Source organism: Nelusetta ayraudi, unplaced genomic scaffold, assembly GCF_046127955.1.
Source record: "Nelusetta ayraudi isolate G7.1 ecotype Tasmania unplaced genomic scaffold, CSIRO-AGI_Nayr_v1 ptg000106l, whole genome shotgun sequence".
Lineage (NCBI taxonomy): Eukaryota > Metazoa > Chordata > Actinopteri > Tetraodontiformes > Monacanthidae > Nelusetta > Nelusetta ayraudi.
The window spans coordinates 1,682,303-1,706,005 of record NW_027466156.1 but is presented as its reverse complement, the minus strand read 5'-3'; the positions used below and the strand labels follow the sequence as shown (position 1 = coordinate 1,706,005).

The 23,703-nt window shown below is 46.6% G+C and overlaps 1 protein-coding gene across 1 annotated transcript in view; it reads right to left on the bottom strand.

The window, feature by feature from the left end:
- Nucleotides 1-6,718: 6,718 nt before the first annotated feature.
- Nucleotides 6,719-23,703, bottom strand: part of unc80 (unc-80 homolog (C. elegans)) — a 52,562-nt gene continuing 35,577 nt past the window's right edge. The window contains exons 51-66 of the mRNA XM_076048638.1: nt 23,092-23,310; nt 21,831-22,061; nt 20,652-20,775; nt 18,818-18,943; nt 18,588-18,711; nt 17,368-17,574; nt 16,678-16,862; nt 15,964-16,129; nt 15,684-15,863; nt 15,417-15,564; nt 13,624-13,680; nt 12,521-12,602; nt 12,215-12,320; nt 10,717-10,737; nt 10,199-10,386; nt 6,719-8,514 (exon numbers count right to left, since the gene is read on the bottom strand). Of these exons, the coding sequence (XP_075904753.1) occupies nt 7,993-8,514; nt 10,199-10,386; nt 10,717-10,737; nt 12,215-12,320; nt 12,521-12,602; nt 13,624-13,680; nt 15,417-15,564; nt 15,684-15,863; nt 15,964-16,129; nt 16,678-16,862; nt 17,368-17,574; nt 18,588-18,711; nt 18,818-18,943; nt 20,652-20,775; nt 21,831-22,061; nt 23,092-23,310 (2,686 nt within the window). The 3' untranslated portion in view covers nt 6,719-7,992. The remainder of the gene's footprint in view (nt 8,515-10,198; nt 10,387-10,716; nt 10,738-12,214; nt 12,321-12,520; nt 12,603-13,623; nt 13,681-15,416; nt 15,565-15,683; nt 15,864-15,963; nt 16,130-16,677; nt 16,863-17,367; nt 17,575-18,587; nt 18,712-18,817; nt 18,944-20,651; nt 20,776-21,830; nt 22,062-23,091; nt 23,311-23,703) is intronic.

The window sequence follows — 23,703 nt, the reverse complement described above, 5'->3', positions numbered from 1 at the left end:
TCATACATGTTTTCAAATATTGCCGTGGCTGACTATTCTCTCGTCGTCCACCAGGGGGCTGAGAGTGTGCCTGAGCTTGGTCATGAAAGGAGATCCGGAACGCATTCACGTCAATGTGTTCCCAGCGTTAAAAAAAAAAACTGTGAACAGAGCGTTTAGAACCATGCCCAACAACTTGCAGGGCTCACGTCCAAACGCGTGAACCTCATTATTTGACGATTTTGGATTGTTTGACGATAGGGTTCAACATTATAACAGTATTTAGAGCTCAGAAAAGTGGAAAAGCATCATAGGTCCCCTTTAAGTCTTTCCAGTTCAATTTAATTGCTCTCAGCCACTCTCTGCCAAACAATGGAGGTGCATTTACTTTCACTACGTACAAAGGCAACTTAGCACACTGTTTAATTTAACTTGCACTTTAATGACCCCTTCTGGTGTCAGAGATTCTCCAGTGTACGTCTTGAGTATAACTTCCGTGGACTGAAAACTTCTGCCTCAGGAAACCCAACACTCCACAATTGAGAAAGAGTGTCTAGCAATCAAGTCGGCGTTGGACAGCCTACTAGATAGAGATAGATACTACCTTCCCTGGAGGGAGTTTGACCTCCAAACTGACCATAGAGCTCTGACCTGGATCTAGTCACCCAAGGACTGGAACGCCAGGGTGACTAGGTGGTACCTGGAGCTGCAACCCTTCAAGTTCTGCTTAAGGCATACGGCAGGCAAAGATAAGATAACAGCGGGCTTCCTGTCAAGATTGCCAAAAATCGCCGCTGTAGGAGAGGAGGGTCGTAATGTGACAAAGGCCTATCACTGAGGACTGACAACACATGGCACTCAGCACACTAACACTGGTACGACACATTCACATTTCCCTCTGTCATTGTGGTGAGTGCATGCATCACAATTACTTAAATTCTGAATATTTACATCATCCCTTACAGTCATATCATTCAAGAAAACACACAGTCTCTGTTCAAACAAGTTGGGTTATTTATTCACAAATACTTGAAGTGTGGGTTCTTATAGCTAACAGCAAGTAGCCATCTGCACAGGTGTGCTGATAGTGGAGCATACCATGTGTGGTTCCGTAATCCTTCAATTAGTAGTGTTGTGAGATGATTCAGGGGTTCCTTTGTCAGGAGAAGGTGGTGAAATCGTGTATGTTTTGTTCTGGTTGTGAGAGTAATGGCAGAGAGCCTTTACTGTTACTTTAATACCCTTAATGATGATGATGGTGATGTCGCTTCATGGAGTGTCTCTTGTGTATTGTGACTGAAGTTAGATTGAGGGAAAGGAAAGGAAAGGTTCTCCTCACCTGCTTTGCTCTCCCTTTTTCTCACGTTTTTTTCCCCTCCCTTCAGACCCTTCGGCTTTTATGAAGGAAAAAGAACAAGCTCTCAACCTTTTCTTTTATCCTCCTGTCCCACACTGGTGGTGTCAACAGGTTCTTAGAACCAGCTCCACCTCTGATTGGTTCCCTGCAGGAAGCACCCGTGGTGGCCTGGGCCTCCATCTTCCTGGAGTGCGCTCACGAGGAGCAGGGGGAGGGGGAGGACGCCGCCCCTAGGGCGTGTTTTCATTGCCTCACCTCGCCACGGTTCAATTGTGTTTTCACGAGACCGTGGACGGAGTCGACGCGGAAAAGCGGGACAATGTTTTTGACAGCATCATTTCTGTGCGATACACAACAGCGCAGCAATGGACAAAGTAGAGGTTGTTTCATACCTGCTGCTCGATCTGTGGTTGCTTTTCTGTTAAAGAAAGAACAGTTTTCCTCACTGAAGTCACAGTTGATCATTTATGCAGGCAACATTTATAATTTATTGTTTTGTTTTCTGGGAGAATAAAGGTGTAGTTCAGCCTTTATATTTTCACCAAAAGTAAACACGAGACAGATACAATGGGAAATAGCATTTATTTAAAAACAAACAAACAGAAAAGCAGACAGTAAACACGCCTCCTTATTTGAAATAGCTGCCCTAGCGAGCCAAGGACGACTTTGTTAAATGCCACGGTGTTCGAGGCTTCCTCGCGGCAAAGAGCCACGTCCTCTCGACCAATCCGTATTTCCTCTCGTCTCAAGACTCCTCGGATTCCCTAGCTTACCGCGCCTCACGCAGGAGTAACTCGATTTGTTTTTCCGAGTGTTTCACCATTTGCCGCTCGTCATTTTCGCGAATATGGTTGAACACACTCGCGACGTCGAGGGTGTCTTGTATTCACGGTAAAATGGAGGAGTTGGCGTCGATGTCCGCTCCGACAGGGAACATCGACAAGGACAGTGAGCCAATCCAGTGTCCTGCTTGTCGCTACATCACCACTAAACTCGCCTCATTTCGCTTGGACCCTGGGGGATTGAGGTACCAAAACAGGACCCCCACCAGCCGTGTAGCGGCCAGTGCGAACGCCCTACAACCGTACCGTGGCGAGGCGAGGCTAGGCAATGAGAACGCTCCCCTACTGCCTGGACTGCAGTGAGTGGGGTGTTGTTGTGTTGTGTTCCTTCTTACCAGTAGATGGTGTCAGGTTGGTTCTATAGTGGCATAAAAAAAAAAAATGGACACCTCCCTCTGTTTGCCCTGCCCATGCACAGAGCCCCTGGTAGTGAGCCCCGGTATTGCAGCGTGCACGCTCACTTGCTTTCTTTTGTTTTGCTCTTATTTTGGCGGCGCCTCCAACAGAATGTCCAGCCAGCACCAGCGAGCCCAGCATCAAGCTGGAGGGTCCGAGCTCCAGAGGAGCGGAGGACAAGTACCACCGCAACATGTCATGACTGCAGGTACGTCCAGAGTTTCTGCTGCACCCACATCAATGGTGCACGCCAAAGGAGAATAAAGAGGTGGGTTGCCTTGTGCAGGATTTGGTAGGCGGTCTTTGGCTATTTTTTTGTTTGTTTTCAGCATGTCTCTGGTCCCACACATGGCCTGACTGTTGATAATCTTCACATGGAGGATTCTCTTATCAGTGACCATAGTTGCATATTCTTTGATATGGCAAATGTTGAGAAGTTCCCATCATGTAATGGCCAGGGAAGGAAACATTTTATTCGTCACCTAGTTGTTGAAAACTTTATTTACCTGTTTGATGCTGAGCCCGTTTCAAACAGCAATGATAATGATGTGAATTCACTGGTGCAGAGCTTTAATCTGCGATGCAAGTCTCCTCTTGATAAAGTAGCTCTAGTCAAATTGAGATCCATCGCTCTTAGGAAGCCTTGCCCTTGGATAAATGAAGAGTTTTAACTTACAAAGCTCTTCATTCTCAGGCTCCTTCTTATATTAGGGAACTCATTGAACTTTATCATCCTCCAAGAGCCCTTCGCTCTGAGGATTCAGGTCTTTTAGTTATCCCAAAAATTTCTAGAGTTAGGTCAGGAGGTAGGTGTTTCAGTTTTCTGGCACCTTTATTTTGGAACCATCTTCCACCCTCGGTGAGGGGGGCAGACACAGTTAGTTTATTTAGGAGTAGACTTAAGACTTTCCTTTCTCTTAAAGCTTATAGTTAGACTCCATCCACTGTCAGTTAAGCTGCTGTAGGCTTACGCCGTGGAGGGAGATCTTTCGCTCCCGTTACAGGGATCGTTGCTCTGTGCAGGCGGAGCCTCTATCACTCTCCTCTCCCAATCAATCTTTTACTCTATCCACTCTGTCCAAGCTCTCATTATCCTTTGTATAGTATGCTCGATATGCATGATACTGCCGCAGTCTCTGTGTCCCCGGCAGGTGATGACCACTGCGCCAGGAGCTGGATTGTGCTGTCCTGGGGGTCTTGGTGTCATGGCTTCGTCCCACCACCACGCCTAGGACCTGGACTTGTCCTATCGGCAGATTGTCCATCGAGATAGGCTCTTGCCTTCCAAAGCATGGACACTTACACTGCACATGGACAGCAGCCTTGAATTATTTCCTATTCTTTGTGTTTATATCCGTTTTGCCTGGTTGGTGTATCTGTTTTTCACTCTGTCCTGTCTGCCACCCAGGCTCACTCTGCTCCTTTCTCTCTTTCTCTGTCTCTCCTCTATTTTTGTAGTTCACCCCAACTACTCATAGGCAGATGATGGCCCTCTGGAGTCTGGTTCTGCCCTAGGTTTCTTCCCACAGGGGTGTTTTTCCCAGCCATTGTCGCATCTTGCTTGCTCCGGGGGCCCGGTTGGTTCTCTCTGATTGTATAAAGCGCTTTGAGACGCCTTTGGTTGTGATTTAGCGCTGTACAAATAAAAGTTTATTATTATTATTATTATTATTATTATTATTATTATTATTAAGAATCACAGAAATGAAAAAACACACAACTCTCGCAAGACTGAGCAGCTGTGGAAAACATTAACGTTTGAGGTCCACAGGAGATTAGCACTAAACAATCTGATTAAGTCTGCAACTGCTGCTTACTTTGCCCAACTTAGTTCTTTTAATAAGAGAAATCCAAAGTTTCTGTTTGACACCATTGGCTCTAATATATCCCCTGAAGTCCCTGCGACCACGGTCTCTTCCACCACTGACTGTAATGCTTTTGCGAACTTCATAGTAGAGAAGGTCAATGACATTAGAGCAAACTGTGTCCAAACTGTACCAAACACTTGCACTTCTCTGCCTCCTCGGTGTAAATAGTCCTTGTTTTCATTGGTCTCACTGTCAAACATTAGTGCGCTGTTTACCACCATGACACCGTCCTGTAGCCCCCTGGACATACTTCCAACATCATTGCTCCTTAAAACTTTTGGCTCCACTGGCCCCTGCATTACTGAGATTATAAATCAATCTCTCCAATCTAAGATCCCTTTTCTGGCTAAAATCCTCAAAAAGGTGGTAGCTGTACAATTAAATGCCTTTATTGAAGTAAACTCTATCTTAGACACCTTCCAATCAGGCTTCCGGAAAAAACACTGTAAACAGCTGTTCCCCCCTCCGATGTTTCTGAGAGACGTCAGCAGCGGGTTATGCACCAGAAAACGACATTCAGCAAGAAGTTATAGTGCTCCAAAGCAACGAGAGAACACACATCGGTCGCAACAAAGCCCCTCAAAACACGGTGGAAACTAAGCAATGTGGCTCATTTACTTTCCGCTACCTCGAGTTCAAGACCACCCTTCATTTTCAGCATAAGCATATGCATATGCATATGCTTTTGGATGACCTGACTGTCACCACTACATCCATACCAGGCAGCAGGTGGATTCTCCAAGGCCTAGAGAAACTCATTGCCTGGGCAAGGATGAGTTTTAAGCCAGCAAAATCAAGGTCTCTGGTGCTGAAGAGAGGGAAAGTAGTGGACAGGTTCCGCTTATCACTGGCTGGAGCCACCATCCCTCCCATCACAGAGAAGCCAGTTAAGAGCCTCGGGAAGTACTTTGACTGTAGCCTCAAAGACTCTGCCTCCATCCAGAGAACCAGCAATGAACTTGAGGACTGGCTTAGCTGGGTTGATAAAAGTGGTCTGCCAGGGAGGTTCAAGGCCTGGACTTACCAGCATTCCATCCTGCCCCGGATCCTGTGGCCCCTGCTAGTGTACACAGTACCTATAACAACAGTCGAGGGCATGGAAAGAAAGATCAGCAGCTACCTGCGAAGATGGCTCGGTCTACCACGCAGCCTAAGCAGCTCTGCTCTGTATGGCACCAGCAACATCCTGCAGCTCCCAATCAGTGGCCTCACTGAAGAGTTCATGGTGTCCAGAACACGGGAAGCATTGCAATACAGAGAATCCAGAGATCCAAAGGTGGCATCAGCTGGTATCCAGGTGCGAACAGGCAGGAAATGGAGTGCAGGCAAAGCCCTGATCGTGGCTGAGGCAGAAAGAACTGGTGGGGTCCATTGCGACAGGGCGTGCTGGCATTGGTCCAGGCTGTTTGTGATGTCCTGACCACAAACCATCACATTCCACAGAGCTGGAGAGAAGCCCAACATACCACCACGGGCAAAGTCTGGCCCCCTCACCTCCGCTAATGACTGGCAACTGGGAGTGGACCTGGGCAGACAGCTGAAGTTCCCTCCCAGGATAATATCAACCAGGCTTCGCCCAGACATGACCATTGTCTCCGATTTCACCAAGCAGCTGATCATTCTGGAGCACACTGTGCCATGGGAAGAACGCATGGACGAGGCCAATGAGAGGAAGCGTGCCAAGTACCAGGAGCTGGTGGAAGAGTGCAGGAGGAAAGGCTGGAAAACGATCTGTGAGCCTCTGGAGGTGGGCTGCCGGGGTTTCGCAGGGCGTTCACTCTGTAGAGTGTTCACGCGGCTAGGACTCGTCGGGGAGGCAAAATGGAAGGCTATCAGATCCACAACTGAAGCCGCAGAGAAAGCCACAAGATGGCTTTGGATTAAGAGGGCAGTACCGTGGGCAAGCGCTGCTGGAACACAGGCCGGGATTGATCACCCCGGCCGGGTCGCCTGGGCTGAGGGGGTCTGATGTTGAAAGACCCGAAACCCGATGATCCCAGGATACAACGTCACTGATGATGTGTCTCAGTGCATCCGCAAGATGTATCTTTCAGCCAAACTCACATACACACCAACAGTTGTCAGTATTTTTTCATTTTTCACACCCGTGCCAGAAGACGACAACCACCACCACCGTGACTCGGCTGTGCTCAGTGACCTTGGTGCAAAGTCTTGGAGGACCTACCTCAGGTCTTCATGTGCATCTTACCAGATCAGCAAGTTTCCTAAAAACCCCACTATAAAAAAAAACAAAATGAGGAGGACATGAAGCCAAGTAATGTCATAAACAATATTCATTTATTGAGGATACTACAGAAATATTCCGATCTACTGTTAAAGTCGATTTTTAAGCTTTTTCACGACATGATGACACCAAAGACGCTCAAACAGACAAGAAAACCACTGACAAGAGGACGGAGCCTCAAAACATGTTGTTGTCATCGATGATAACTCAGCACCACGATACTGGTGAGACCATGTCAAACACGTGAAGCGGCGATGGCACTAGCATAGCAACTTAGCCAAGTCAGGACGCCAATTAGATGGGGGATGATCTGTCACAGTCAGAAATGAACAAGAAACACTAAACATAAACACAAATAAAAATGTAGTTATTATTTATATTCTACTGTATATGGCATTGACAAGACAGGCAGCTGCGAACACTCACAGTGGACTGGTGTGGCACTGGCCTTAGTTACTTGCTTCTGATTAGTCAATCAGTAAAAGCAAGTAAAAGCATTTTTTTTTTCATTTATGCATAGAGAAAAAACAAAACATGAAAGCAAAGCTTGTCTCCATTCTCGGCCAGATCGATATAATTTAAATGAGAAATGAGTCTGATAAGTTACGAGTGAATGGCCGTCCAATAGACAAGAGCGATCGTCCAGACACGAGAAACGACGAGCTACAAAAACGACGTTGAGTTTGGAGTTAATCCACTGGATACATGTGGCCACAGCGTCACTGCAGGGATCTTAACAAGAAGAGACAGAACAGCAACAACAAAAAAAACCCTGCTATGGCTAACTGCTCACTAGCGGTCGCCTAGCACTTTAAAATCAGCAAATAGAATTTTTTTTTATAAAACAATCTTTGATAATATTATTGTTACTCTGTCAAACACTTCATATTTCTAGCCCATATAAAAACATTATTTCTCCGACATTCCAGAAAATATTCCATATGACATCTACTGTTTTCATCTTTAGTAACTGTAGCATAGAGACGTCTGATATTAAATATTTCATAAATATCCCCTTTAAATAGCAATACTCTAAAAAACAAACAAACAACAAACTGGTTCCTGTTTGTAGCTCAATTTTACATTCCAACCATTCCGACGACGAGTTGCAGGCTTGTCGCTCCAGACACTGAAAGGACAGAACAGCGAGGAGGTGAGAAAGTGAGAGAGAGACAGAAGGTCAAAGCAGAGGTCAGAGGTCTGAGGTTAACGGGGCGTGACTGCGTTTGAAGAGGTGGGAGGGGCCACAGCTCAGTTTAAAAAACAAACAAACAAACATTCACCGTCTCTGTTCGAATGGCCTCCTCACACATGCGACTCGTCCAGGTCCAGGTCGACGGGTGAGAGTGGCAGGGGCGAGCGTCGCGGCGAGGGCGGGGCCAGGAGGGGGACAAGGAGGGGGGCCAGGAGGGGGTTCTCGGTGCCGCCGTCCTCGCCCAGCTGTAGCAGTGTGGCGCCGCCACCGCCGCCGCCACGGGGCAACAGCGCCGCCGTGTCCTCGTCGCCAGGGCTCTCCCTCATCATCCTGGGTGGGGGGGGCAGGAGGGGCGGGGCCGGCGGGGGCAGGGGTGGCGGCGGCGGGGGGCCCGGGGCTGGCGCCGTGCCCAGCACGGGCAGCGGGGGAGGGAGGGGCGAGCAGGTGCGGGAGAGCGGCAGTGGGGAGCAGGTGCGGGAGGGTGGGGTGGGGGTGGAGGGGCGGGACAGTGAGGGGGGCGGGGACAGACTGCTGCGGAGGCCCCACTGCTCCCGCTTCTCCTTGCTGCTGAGCGGCGGCGGCAGGGGGGATGAGGTGTGGGCGGGGCCAAGCTTCAGTGCAGGACTTTTCAGCTTTTGAAAAAGAAAAAGAAAAAGAAAATAAAAACCAAACAAAAAAAACAAACAGGGGTTGAGGTGGAGGAAGGGGAGATGCCTGAGCCACACCCACAATGAGTCACATGACCAAGTCGGACCAGAGTTACACAGGTAGAAAAAGACCAGAATCTAATAACCAGTGACTAACGCCAACTGTGCTTCCACAACAGTTTTTTTGCAAAATAAAAGCGATATTTCTAAAATTTCGACAAAGTACAATTGCAATTTGCAGGTGTTTCCATTGAATGGTGTGAAGCACATAAGCCATAATTCTCCAAAACCTCATCCTGCGAGTTTTTACGAGAATTACTTTTGATTTTGTTTATTTACGTTTGTTAGCTGTCAAGAACGGTTGTAATATTTTTGTCTTTCGTTACTTGTAAGGAATATTCCGTCTCCTCCTCCGTCCAAACATGACGTGCCATTTTCACTTGAAGTGAACTGGTCACATGGCCCCGTACGTCACGTTCTGGACGTGTAAATGCGAAAAGTGTTTCCATGACACTTTTGCGATATGCCTCTATATGGATACCACCTCATGAGAGCATCAAAACCTTTCAGCCATATTTGAGAGGTTTTTCGAAGTTTAGGTGTTTCCATAACCAGTTTTTTATTGCCATATTTAGGTTATGTACACTTCTAGGGATAATGGAAACGCAGCTTCAGTCGCGAAGACAAGCACTGTTTTTTTTTCGGACTAGAAGTCGCATCAGTAAAAAAAAAATTGCCATGAAGAAGAAAGTCGTACTGGACTATAAGTTGCATTTTTGGGGGGAAATTTATTTTACAAAACCCAAGACCTAGAACAGACATTTCATCTGCAAAAGGAAGTTAGAATAATAATAATAGAATAAAGAACACGCTGAATAGGTGTACGCTATGTAAAACGTAACACATTAGCGTAATTCAGCAACGCGTAGCATAAACTCCAGCTCTGGCCATCGTAGCTTTTAGCCCGCGATCAGCTTTCTTTGTTTTCTTCATTGCAGTAAGAGTTGACCTCTGCTTTTTGTCAGTCCCTCACAAGTTTCCCACTGGCTCCAAACTTTCTTTCTGCTGCCCGATTACAGTTTTCAGCTGCATAATTCCTTGCAATCTGCAGAACGGGATTTTCTTTTTGGGGGCATTTGTGTTCAGTCTTCCTCAGTTGTCTTTAATGTTTAAGTACATTTTCAGTGTACAGGAGTAAGACCGATACTTGTCACTAGCCTCAAGCGCCCTCTGGCGGGGAAAGGTAATGTTTACTCCTAGGTCATGTCAGTCACCGTGAATTAACATGTGACCTGTTCCAATTGTTTGTATTATAAATGAAAATATTCTGCTGACCTTTAGGACAGGCTACAAATATGATAAGTATGTTTACATGATGTGTAAGTGTTGAATGTCTGTTTCTAAATGTCAATAAAAAACTAAAGAAAAAAAGAAAAAAAAAGAACATCTAACATTATATATTTTAATATATACAAGTCGCACCTGAGTCATGTATGAGTCATGTATGAGTCACATGACCAGCCAAACTATGAAAAAAAAGTGCAACTTACAGTGTGAAAAATACGGTAAGTAAGTAAGCAAGCAAATCAATAAAATAAATAAATAGCGATGAATTTGGTTGAAATCAAACTAATTATTCAACATTTTATTTTGAAAGGCTGCTTCGTACCGGTGTGAGGGCGGGGCTGTGCAGGTCCGCAGTGACCATGGACGCCGCGACCGTTGGCACCTCCAGCGTGGGCGACTTGGAGGGGGCGGGGCTTGGCCTCGGGTCGTCGCCAGGGGGCTCTGCGGCGGCTGCCGGCTGCTGGAGCTGCGTCTCCGTGAAGGTCACCGACCTCTTCTGGTCGCCATGCGCTGGTCGCAGGGAACACAAGAGAGGCGCGTGATTGGTCAGAGAGGCGGTGGAGGAGGTGGGCAGGGTGGGTGGGCACAGCAGCAGAGGGCTATGACATCAGCAGGGAGTGGGGGAGGTTGGGAAGGGACACAGGAGGAGAGGGAGGCAAAGACTGGCGGGGCGGGGGCAGGGGCGGGGGCGGGGGCGGGGGCGGGGGGGTTCAAGACACAGACATGCAGAGCGCCCTACAGGGTGAGGTTGCAGAAAAGTCAATGAACTAATTAAATAAATAAAGAGGGTGAGGGGCCGTTGCAGGGTGGAGAGGAAGGAGGGTCAGGCTGGTGTCTCACCTTCACAGTCCAATAAAGTTTCTTTATTTGGTAAAAACAAAAAACAAAAACACAAAAACACAAAGGGGCATGAGACAGAACAGAGTGACAGTCAGTTCGGTGGCTCAACACACACACACACAATAACACTGGAACAACAACAAGGTTGAGAATGGAGATGATGCGCACACGCATGCGCACACGCATGTGCGTGCACGCGCGCACGCCCACACACACACACACACACACACACACACACACACACACACACACACACACACACACACCACAAACCTATTTGAGCCTTTGAGGTCAGAAATACCAACTAGCTGAAAAAAGGTTTTTAATGATATAATTGTTTATTAATTATTTGCACATGGAGCAGCTGTTTTTCTTTTCTTTTCTTAAATTGTTTGATATATTATATACTTTAACAAATCGCACGTTTTGTAAGTGGATCCACGCAAGAGCTGAGACTCGTGGTGAGCAGCACAACAGCGTCAATTATCACAACCCGCCTCGGCCCGAACCCGCTGTCATCAAATAGACCAATATGTCTTTGAGCACGGCTTTGTATTCCGTCAAAAAGGTGGTTGTAAATGACCTTAATGGCCTAATGTCACTTCCAAGCGCATAGAACAACAATGAATAGAATACATCAACATAACGCATTTATCAAATGAACCCCAGCGTCCCTCTTCAGGCAAACTAAGTACATAGCAGCCTAATTTGTAACTGTAACTGTAACTTATTTCACCCACCAGCCCAATAAAGTGAAAATATGTTGACACTGCTGTAAGTGGGCTAACCTTCACTGCCCCTCACTAACCCCAACACTGTCCCAAAAAGGTACTGGGGGAGGCAGGTGGAAAGCGAAGGGGTGGAGTCTTGATGTCTCCTGATTGGGATTCGTACTTTCACGACCCAAACTGGGGTTAGCCCGGAGGGGAAGGAGCTTGTTAGCAGCGCAAAAGTTTTCCCACAGTTCGGTATGCATCATGGGTTTTGGGCCACAGTAACTGTACGGATCCGATATCTTATCTATCTTATATATCTATATTAAACTACTTTGACTAACAAAGGCAATATTGTATTGAAAAAATAATTAAAAGCACATACACAATCAAAACACAAACTTTTTTTTTTTCCAATGTGCACTATCAGATAAATTCAACATAAAACCACCCAAATTAAATATAACATTCACGACTATCCAATAAAAATGAACAAAATTTTAGTGCATAGCACTGAGCCAATCGGAGATCAAGGGGGGGGGGGGCTGAAGGACAACAAGGCAGAGTTTTGGCTTCACTACAGTAGGATTCGCAATATCCATCCAGTTTGGACAATGTTTGTTTTTTTCTTCTCACGATGCAAGACGCTTCATCCCTTACATGGAGAACATGGCCAGCAAGGGGCAATAAAGGAGTGTGTGTGTGTGTGTGTGTGTGTGCGTGTGAGTGACTGAGTGAGTGAGTGAGTGTGTGAGAGAGAGGGAGAGAGAGAGCATGTGCGTTACCCAGCGGTTTGTTCTTGGGCTGGATGCTCCGGCGGGTCGTGGAGAGCCGAGCGCCCGATCGGCTGCGCGATTCTGTCTTCGGGATGGACAGCAGGGGGCGCCGCAGCTGCGTGATGAGGAAAAGTGAGACGTTTTGATAGCTTTGTGGAAAACTGATGCTGTGGATGCAAATTCCTTGGTAATAACAGACAATATGACATTTTTTAGTAGCCTTCTTTAAATATAGAAAATGAAATACAATTTAAAAAATGTCAATTAAAATGCTTACAGGCACATGCATATCGAGACATCTGACTGAGAACTAACCTGTCTGAGGCCGCGCTTCCTTCCTAGCGGGGGCTGGATCAGGAGGTTCTGTTGACCCGGTTCACTCTGCACACTGGCAACCCTGGTGTCGCCAATCACAAATGCATGCGCACACACACACACACACACAAACACACACAAGTTACAGTGCTGGACAGACCTTTGCCCGCTCAGCCGTCCATCTACGCTGCTGTTAACCTAACCACTCACTCACTGACTGTACAGCACAGCACGTATGAAGTTTGCAAGACAACAAATCACTTGTGTGTGGCGGTAAACAACAACAACAACGACAACAACAACATCGAGTGCTGCTGTGACTGGAACACTGAGGGAGACAACAGGGGAAAGTCGGGACTGGAGTCGCCGTGCGATGCTGCTGCACTTTCCAATTATCTTCAGACTTAAAAAAATAAGAAATTTGCGAAAAGAAATTGAAAAAAAAAAGAAGAAGAAATAATTCTTTCATTTGAGATTTTTCAGGCGTTCCCCAGTTCCCTCTGTCCCCGACAGATTGACAGGTCCAGAGTCGGACGGCCAATTTGATCAGCTGGAAGCCTGATAGACACGAGATGGGAACATCATGGCGCCGAATGGGACGACAGGCTGACGCTGTTGATGGTGCAACCACTGGAAAGGAAAAAAAATACCCACAATTCACAGCAAAAAGGTGGTCGGAGTGGGGCTGAACGGACGGAGCGAGGGTGGGAGGGGTCTTGTCACCCCTTCCTTTTTCTGTCCTCTTGATTTTTTTTTTTTTTAGTTTGAAATAAAAGTCAAGTATGGGGCAGGCCTGGTTAGGACGGCACAGTCAATGAGCTGAGACGATGAGGGTCAGTGTGGAGCTCAGAACAGCGGGGGCGAGTGAGAGGAGAGAGAGACATCACACTGCACCCACAGAAGGAGAGAGGGAGAGAGAGAGGTAGCAGAGGAGGAGAGGAGGCGGGACTTAGCCCAGGGCCACTCTGACTGGATGTGGGATGAGTGATTGACGAGGAGGAGGCCACGCCCACCCCAACACGGTCGCACAGATGGGACACAGACGGAGGTGGTGGCGGTGGTGGAGTGGGTGGGTGGGCGGGCGGGCGGGGGGGCCACTGTACCTAGAGAGGGCGCCCTCCTGCAGAAGGCCCTGCGACTCATCTAGCACATTGGGTTCACTGTGGAGAGGAGGGAGGAGGGGGGTGGAGGGAGGGGGAGTTCAGACCAGTTCCATCAAGTGTCATTACACCCCTACAATACAGGGGGTGGAGGCTGGTTCAGAGGGCGGGGCGAGGTGGGCTGGGGGGGCGGAGCTCTGAGCGGGGGTCTTACCATCGACAAACAGAGTCAACTGCTCATCATGCGCTGTTGGCGCAAGAAGATTAGAAATCAACAGAGAAACACAGAGAAAGATGACTGTGGCTGTGGGATGCGGGTTTGTTCCTATTCAAAAACAATGATTCAAAAAAAAGAGAAAAAAAGGTCATATCTGTGTAGTTTAGGGTTGTTCATCTCTGGTCTGTGGCCGATACGATACGAATCTCGATACACTACCAACGATTCGATACATTAAAGATACGATATGATTCGTATATTTACGACACGATACGATTCGCCCAATACGATGCAGTGCGATTCAGCACAGTTTGATCCAACACAATGTGATTTGATTTGAGACTCCGATGCAAAGGAATGATGCTATGCAATTCAATGAGTTTGATTATTTATCCACCAAAATACAAACATTCTGTATTTTTCAATTTAAATTTAAAGGTATTTTGTGAACAACTGGTTCACAATTAACAATAACAAGGCAAGTGCAATGAAAAATAAATAAACCTTTCCTTATTGCTTACAAATGGAATAAATGTAAACTCTTATTGCTGTTGCTGTAAACAGACACCAGCCTAACTGTCATAATAAAACAGTCACGACAGTGAAATAGCTTGGCTGTGATGAGAAATTGAAGGCAGAAAAAGATTCAAATACTAAAAAAAAATAATGTCATGGTTCCTTGAACTCAATCAAAATTTGTACGCAATGCAACTACTCATTGGTGTGTGACTTTCAGTCCATACTGTATTATTCAACCGACATGTTCCACTCTAAGGTTTTTCTTTAGGAATATCAGTTGATCCAGCACAGCGCAGTGCTGTAACTTTCGGCACAGCACTCCTTCCGCTGCGGCAGAATTCAGGAGTCCGGCGGTGACCAGTGTTCTTTGTTGTTGGGCACTTTTGGCTGTAGAATCGTTCCTCGAATAGCCGCCGAACGATGGTGTCGTTCACGTCAGACTTGAAGCGGCACGCACCTCCGTGGCCGGCTCGCGCCGCGATCGTTTCGACGTCTGGTCTATTTATTTATTTATTTATTTATTTTATAACTGCGCTGTGCTGTAAGTTCCAGCACTGCGCTGTGCAGCACTGTATCGTCTGTGACAGACGTAAAAACCGATGCATCTAGATTTAATCCCAAAATTGCATCGAGTCATGGTTGCTCTACCTATGCACTCGCGTCGTGCCCGCACCTGTCCGTGTATCGATACGCATCGGTTAATCTTCCCATCCCTAGTGTAGTTACATTGTCATGAAACACTGAGAGCCAAAAGGTCAAATCATACAAAGAACCTTTTTCCTGGAGGCCGTGCTGCCCTGGAAACGGAAAAGTTGGCCTGCAGTCCGAGAAAGACCACGCATGAATTGGGAGCGTTTCCATTTAAGCAAAAAACAAACTCACCACAAGGGGGCGTAAGAAAACTCATTGCAGATCAATTATTTATTTGAAATGTACAGGTTCTTTCAATCACCCGTCTCAAATGAATCATTCCCAGCATACCCACAAGGTGTCACTGGTGGACGAAATCTCTTCCTGCTTATGAAGGACATGTGTGTGTGTGTGTGTGTGTAGGCCTCACCTGTGGCTGGGCAGCATGGTGGTGCGAGGGACCTCGGGCTGCGAGGCGGCCGAGCCGGTGGCGTGGCTGGAGAAGCGGCGCTGCGCCATCACCCGGGGCAGGAAGGCCTCGTGCTCGCTGACCACGCTGGGAATGCTCATGGAGTCGTCTGGGGGAGGAGGAGGAGGAGGAGGAGGAGGAAGAATAGGAAAAGGAGGGACAAAAGAGCTCAGATGTGCAGTGAGAAAAAGACCTGAGGGGAATGTGCTCAAGGCGAGAGCCGCTGACTCTCTTCGTCGTCCTCGTCGGTGCGGCTCAGCGTGTCCTGGGACGGCTGGCGGGACGGCTGGCTGTCCTGCTCCCAGACGGTGCCGGTGCCGGTGTTGGAGCGGGACATGGTGGCCAGGCTGAGGCGGTAGGCCGAGGTGGAGGTGCCCACCGTGCTGATGGACGTCTTGCCCTGGTAGGCTGAACACAGCAAGTAAAAGAAACAAAACACAGGGTCAAAATCATATGGCGTCAAAGAGTTAAAAGTGAAAAAAAAAAAAAAAGTTTTGTATCTTCTGACCGGAACCGCTGTGCACGGCCTCCTTCAGGATCTTCAGCTCGTTGTTGAACTCGGCAAACAGTGAGCTCTTGCACAGCGGGCGCGGGATGAAGCGACGCTCCAGCTGGTCGGCGATGTGGTGGCGAGCCGTGATCTCCTCCTGAGAGTCGGCGGGCTGGGTCAACAACTGGCAGGAAAACAAACACAGAAATAAGGCGCAGCATCAAAACCAAGAGATGGAAGACATGGAACAACAAAGACAAAACCACTGGCTATACTATTGGCAGCCAGTCAGAAATCTGTCACGAGGAAACGGTTAAATCGCAATTGTACCATTGATGATTGGATTGACATTGTATACCAGATATATGTTATGGAGAAGGTACAGTATCTCATTCTCTCAAAGTTGCGAAAGACAAGTCCTATGAGATGAGGACCAAATGGACTGAGTACGTAAAACCAATTCCATCTGATGACATGCAACTGTGCCTGTGCTATGTATAAACATATCCTCTTTTTTATGTAATATTTAGATGTTCTGAAGCGGTGAGCTCCCCAGTTCTGTTCTGTTTTGTTTTTACTACACGTCTTTGAAAGACTAAGTTTGTAATTAATGTATGCGATGGAAATTTGCCTTTCCAAATAAAAAGATAATCTCAAAAAACAAAACAAAAAGAAACCAAGAGACTGGTACATCAACAAGACGAGGCTCCGCCCACCAGCCCACCCACCCACCTTGCACTGGATGAAGGGTCTGAGCAGGACGAAGATGGGGATGCGGGTCCTCACGATGAAGTCGATGAAGTCCCAGAAGGCCAGGCCGCCCACCTTCCTCAGGGCCATCTCCTTCACCTGCAGGCTCAGCCGGTACCACTGGTTCCCCAGGGAGCGCTCAAAGCACACCAGCACCACCTTCAGGGCTGCGAGGACAACGACCGGAGGGTCACAACTCTGTGCAGACCAATCATTGTACACAGAGTGTGGTGAACAATGGACAGTTAGCCTCCAGTTAGCGATGAAGCTAGCCTGTCACGTGCTCCTTGCAATAGGGACAGAATTAATGTTGGGGTAATATTTGATACTATTTATCAGGCAGCGGGCGTGCCTTTTCTGGAGCAACTTCTGCTAAAGTAAACTTTCACAGACGAGCAAACTGTTAATTTTTAATTGTCTTATTTCTTGTTGATTAATATAATTTTCCATATTTTTTGCACGACACCGTTGCTGTAATTATGCAAATTTCCCCACTGTGGGATTAATTAAGGCCTTCTACTCTATTGTAACTTGGTAGCATGTGAATAAAAGATTCATTCATTTTCTTGTTTTTTCATTTGTTCACTGTATGGCAGCACACAGGGACATTCATTGTGCAGTAGAAGCTCATGCACTGTAGAACATGAACATCACAGAGGATAGTTCCTGTACCCAGATAGGCCGCCTGGCTGGTGGACTCGGCCAGCCCCTCCCGCCGCAGGTCCTTGCCAGCGTCGCCCGGCGTGGAGCAGTGGGCCGGCGAGGCGTCCAGCATGAAGTTCTTGGTGCGGGAGGTGGAGATGACGCGCGGCGGCAGCAGGATGTTGATAACCGTCTGCAGCAGGAGGAAGATCTCGGGCTGCTCCAGGTGAGGGCTGTCTGCAGGGGGCGACGTTGTGCAACACACGGACATGCTGAGCAGGGAGACAAAACTCTTCCAACTAGTGAATACTAAATAAAAGCGATAGTTCCAAAATTTCGACAAAATGCAACTGCGATTTGCAGGTGTTTCCATTGAATAGTGTGAAGCACATAAGCCGTAATTCTTGTAAAATCCAGTCCCGCAAGAGCCCACGTTGAGCAGGACGGAGGTACAAAACATGTTGTGTTTTGGAGCATTTTCACTTGAAGTGAACTGGTCACGTGACCCTGTACTGCATTGTCTGGTGACATGGAAATGCGAAAAAAGTTATTCCGAGAAACTTCTGCAATATACCTCTATATCGAGATATGAGAGCGTCAAAACTATTTACCGATCGAAGTTTAAGTGTTTCCATAACCAGTTTTTTATGGCGATATTTAGGTTTTGCGCAATTCTTGGGGTAATAGAAACTCACTCACTCAGCTAGTGAGAGTCGGTGCTGGGCGCAGACTTTCACCCCACTGTGTCCAGCACACCTTGCTGTCTTTTTTACATTCTCAGATTATTTAGCGGCAACTTTGCACCATATTGAAATCAGCTGGAATAAGAAATTCTGAAAATTTCAATTTTTTTATTTTAAGTTTGATAGCAAAACAAAATAATGAAGATTGAAACATTTGAATGGTAAGTTCTAACACAGTTGCACATTGCCAAATATTGCATTGTGAAATTTTCCATTGTTTTGTGTCTTTTGCCATCAACAAGGCCAAATTGCAATAGAAAAACAGGTAACGAGTATTACTTAGCAATGTGCAACTGTGTTACAACTTACCGTCCAAATGTTTCAAACGCCTTTCTTTTGTTTGTTTATCAAACTTCAATAGAAGAAGAAAAAAATTCCAACTTCCTTGTGCCTTGAGATGGCAAAATACAAAAATTTGCATTCATTCTTTTTCCGTTAATTTTGCAAACTTTCACAGTCACCGTGTTTGCAACAAGTCCTTTCGCTTGTTTGTTTTTTTTTTCCCACCTTTGCTGCCGGATCCCACGGTGAGCACAAAGGGGATGAGCAGGTTGAGCAGCATCCCCTCCCGCCGTTCCTGATTGGTGAAGGGGGAAATCACATGACTGAGGGGGAAGTCCTCCTTTAGAGCCTGACAAGGTGAGGGAGAACGACAGATTCAAAGATTAATAATGAAGATGATAATAATGATGGAGTTAAATAAAACCTTTTCTTTTCAAGATGGAGGCCACGCTCACCTGGATCTGCAGCGCCACCAGCCGCACCACGGCGGTACTGAAGGGCAGCGGCGGCGACAGGTAGGGGCTCAGGTGCAGCAGAGGGAGGCCGTCGGCCACGCTGGACGGCCCGACCACGCCCATCACCTTTTCACCACGCAGGACGGGAAGACAGTTAAAGCAACACGACGTACAGATTTAGAGGTCAGACGAACTGATTAATATCTATAATATATCGATAATATATATAATAAATTGACAACTGCTGGGAGGAAAGCTCTATCAAGAAAACATTGGAGTGGCTAAGCAGAGCAAATTATATTTACCGAGTGGAATGGAAGATTACCTTCTCCCTGTGCCTTCAGAAATGCAGTTTTATGAAACATTGGACCAAGCGGGTTGCAAATTTTGCTACCCTATAAATGGATGATGTGAAAGGTTGATTCTGCAATGCTACTTTCATTTTCCATCGTCAAATGTGTTGTTGAGCCGAACAATTTCTTTGTATTGCTCATATTTAATGTGAGAACTCACTGACGGAGCTCCTTCATATATTTCTTTCCCAATGTGTTTTCGGTTTCGACAATTACATTCCTGTTTTTTTGTATTTTTGTTCAAACAAGTGGCAAAAAATTGTGAGTGGCAAAAATTTGACTGTATAATGTCTGAAAGCACATTGCATTCTCATGCCCTTTTTAAATACAAAAATTAGGGCTGTCAAACAATTATCTTCTTTAGTCACAATTAATCGAAGAATCTTCATCGTTAACTGCGATTAATTGCGGTTTGAATTGCATGTGTAAAATTTTGCATTTAAGTTTTAAGCCCATTATGTGAAGTATTTCTTACCAGAAATCGGCCAGAGGGGTCAACTACGAGTTAGTAAAAGGGACAAAAAGGCTTACGCCGGGTTAACACTGGATGCGGAAGTGCCGTGAAGCGACGCGTCCACGAAGATTTGACACTAGACGCACATTTCTTCACTACGGTCGACAAGCGCTTCTGCTCAGCTGTTGTTTACTCCTTTTTTTCATCAAGATCAATTTCATCAGTCCATCTTGACTTGACAACAACTCCTCTCTGCCTCTGCTCTTCCGCTCTTTCCCTGTCTGTGTGTTTTGACACCCAGAACCCCACCCCCAGGCCAGACGGTGAAACGATTGCTGCATCTTGGAGCCCCCAGACTCCAAGATGGCGGCCCATTCGTTTCAATGAAGTTGCTCACCCAGGACCGAAAAGTTTTTGACTTCTGCATTAATGGGTCAATAGAGCATGTGCAGTAGTGTCACTTTCCATCGTGCCTCCATAACTTGCATAATCTTTTGCCAATCAGAACGATCCTGGAGAACGTCACTTACAAACACGTCAGAACGAGCTGAGACACAGCCCATGGGACTTTTTGCTGCAGTACCTCGAGTGGCCACTGGAAAGAATCGGCTCGCCGCCATATTGTCAGTCCGGTATCCAGTTCTTATAGTACATCTATGGGTCTGACCGACACCATCGAAAAACAAGGGCGCCAAAAGGAAGTGGGCTCCGTTCCGGGGGGTTCCAGTGTGAACCCGGCGTAATCCTTTTTGTCCCTTTTACTAAGCCGTAGTTGGTAAAAAGGCAGATTTCTGGTAAGAAATACTTTACATTATGCGGTTAAAACTGCCTTGAAATGCAAAATAACAGAATTGGTTGTGAAAAGGTTGTGTAAAAAAAATGAACACGTTATGGATTGTGTTTATTTAATCGCAATTAATGCGTTGACACGTTGACAGCCCTATAAAAATATATTTATAAAAAAAGCAACACGATGTAACGCTAAACCAATGAAAAGCATCCCTCCAGAAGACTCCACCCCCCCTACCAGGTTGACGCAGACGTTGATAAGCGAGCGCAGGTGCGGCAGGAAGGAGATGATTGGCTGCCGCTGCAGGGTGAGGCAGATCCCCTCAATCAGGCTGCTGGCCGCCTCCCACTCCACCTGTCTCCTGGAGGAGGACATGCCCCCCCGCGCCCAAACCAGAGAGCATGGTCAGAAAGAACATTACAACAAAAACTATTTGTTTTTTTTAGTAGATATAATCTGAGAACAATCAAACCGCTTCCCTGTGATACATAAATAATGAGAATAAAACCTCTCATTGCCGTTTGGTCACATTGAGCACAGCAAAGCTCACAGACGTAGCCAGCGCCACACTGCAGAAACACACCGGGAGTGACACACACACACACACACACACACACACACACACACACACACACACACACACACACACACACACACTCCTGCGAGCAGCGTTCCCTCACAGCCAGCCAGTCTTGTGTCACTGACAATGACCCTACCACTTCCTGTCGCACACATTTTTTTTCATATTTCTTTCAAATAAAATTTGTTTTAATATTTAAGTCTGATTTGTCGAAAATGTGAATAACTGTTGCTAAAAATGTCAATGCTGCATTTTTGGATTACTTTGAACGGGTGTGTGCAAGTGTGGAACAATGTTGTACTTGATAGGTGAAAGCAGCTGGCATTACATTATTTCACAAGGGACAACATTTTCCTTTATTATTATTATATTTATAATTTCCCCACAGATTGATTTGTCCACCTGTGCGAGGATCCAAAATAATTCTGGTTTTAAAAAAGAGGCTGAGATGATTGCTTAACTAAACTGAGCAAATCTATCGTCTCCTCGTGTGTTCAACTAAATATTCCACCTTGCATCAGTAGGGGGCGTTACAGCTCCACCCTAGCAAAGCCAGATCAGCACCCCGTAGGCGCGACAAAAGACTGAACGCTGGCTCAGCAGAAACACCGTCCGTCCGACCGTCAGTCACATCCACCCACCCACCCATCCATCCATCCATCCATCCATCCATCCGTCTGCACAGGAAACAGCAGCAACAGTAGCAGCACCACCACTTACGGCACGTCACCAACAGGGGGCAGCCACGCCCAGAGAAGCCGCCTAGCTACGGCGACACCACAGCACGACACAGGGCACGCACACGGCGAGGCGGGAGGAAGGAGTGGTGAACAGACCTGCTGCAGAGTGCCTGAGGGCGAGCGCACCTGAGCGTGGGCATCTTGTGGATCTTGTTGAACATGCGGTCCAGCCTCTTGAGGATGAGGATGAGCGCCGGCCGCACCGCCTCCGATGACCAGTCTGTGATGGGCAGCATCTCCATGATGTAGCGCCGCAGGCCGCGGCTCTCCATGGTCAGCGTGTCGTAGGGCGCCAGCTTCAGCAGGGCGTGGGCGATCTCCGCCAGCCTGCCAACACACACACACACACACACACACACACACACACACACACACAAACACACACACACACACACACACACAGACTCAGACGTCATAAAATAATGATTGAAAAATGATATCAAAGAGTCACGATTTAACAGGGGTGTCAAAATCAAATACACAGTGGGGCCAAAATGTAAAACTTGGACAAAGTCGCGGGCCAAAATTGATATTTATTGAAAAAAAAAAAAATGGACCCAAACGAGCTTTGTTTCAACCTGAATATGGAAAATACCAGCAGAGCATTCTGGGATTTGTAGTATTAGAGGGAAATGTGCTGGGAAATGTGCTGGGAAATGTGCTGTCTATTACAGGGGGCCAGCTTTAGTAGTGATTTTGTATTGCCTCACGGGCCAAAAAATACATTTGGCCTGCAGTGTCATGCCAGAGATTGACACCTATGCTCTACAATTTTGGATCAACTTATAAAATTCAAAAATGTCTCTCTATGCTATGTTGCTCAGCTAGTCAAGTTGCTGCAAACAACTCTTGATTAGTTGTTCTTGAACTTGCTCTTATAGTCACTGAGAATTGAGAATTGAGACTTCCTTCAAAGTTTCTATCGTGAAAAAAACAAAACACAAAACACAAATTTTGTTGTGTGCAATTTACATTTTGTAACCTTCCAGGAAGAAAGGGCAGCTAGCATCAGGTTTTTTTTTTTTTTTTGTGTACACTGCATCTTTTGTTGTACAATCTGAAAATCAATAACATGTTGAAACTATTGCCTTAAGTTTAGCTTTCCAATTTAGGAATCACATGCCATAATAGACAAATTTTTAACACACTATGCGCTGTATTAATCAATCAATGCAATACATTTTTTAATCGCAAATCATTTGAATTGTGAATCATTTAAATCGAGAATTGATTTTAAATCAAATTGTGAAATATTCACATCCTTCAATAAAACCAACAAAACTGGGAAAAAAGTCTTGAATTTTGGGGGACACCCTCCGCCTGCAGTCTCGTCAGGGAACTGCAGCTCTTGGTTTACCTCATGTGCGACTTGATGTCCAGGAGCTCCAGCGCCGTCACACGGGGCTCCCCCGCCATGTTCTGCAGGATCTTGAGTCGCGGGCCGCAGTGCTTGTAGAACTCGGTGCAGATGTTGAGCAGCGACTCGCGGGGCCGCCTGAACTCCTCGCGGGCGATGCGCTCGTCCATCTCCTCCCTCGGCATGCCCTGGCCCTCCTCCAGCAGGTGCAGGTTGTCCCTGCGTGCAGACAGAGAACCAAAAGTTTAGCAGTGGGCAAACTTCTTGACTGTTGGGGCCACAATGGCTTCTAACATTTGACAGAAGTGGCTGGAGCAGGAGCAGATGGATGGAGTGTTTTAGTGGCCCACCTCATAGGCGGAAAAAATATAGCATGGGATCTGTAGAAAACATGCTTTTGAAAATGAACCAAAGCAAAGTTCCAAAAAAATCAGTGTTTTTGAAACCCCACAGTATTTAGCTCTTTACTCAAATGACTCTTGAAGCACTGAAAAAATACAGCCATTTCACTGACTATTAATATCATTTGTTCAAGTTCGGCGGGCTGAATTGAAAGCTTTAATAGGCCACATATGGCCCCCCGGGCCGTAGTTTGCCCATGTCTGGTTTAGA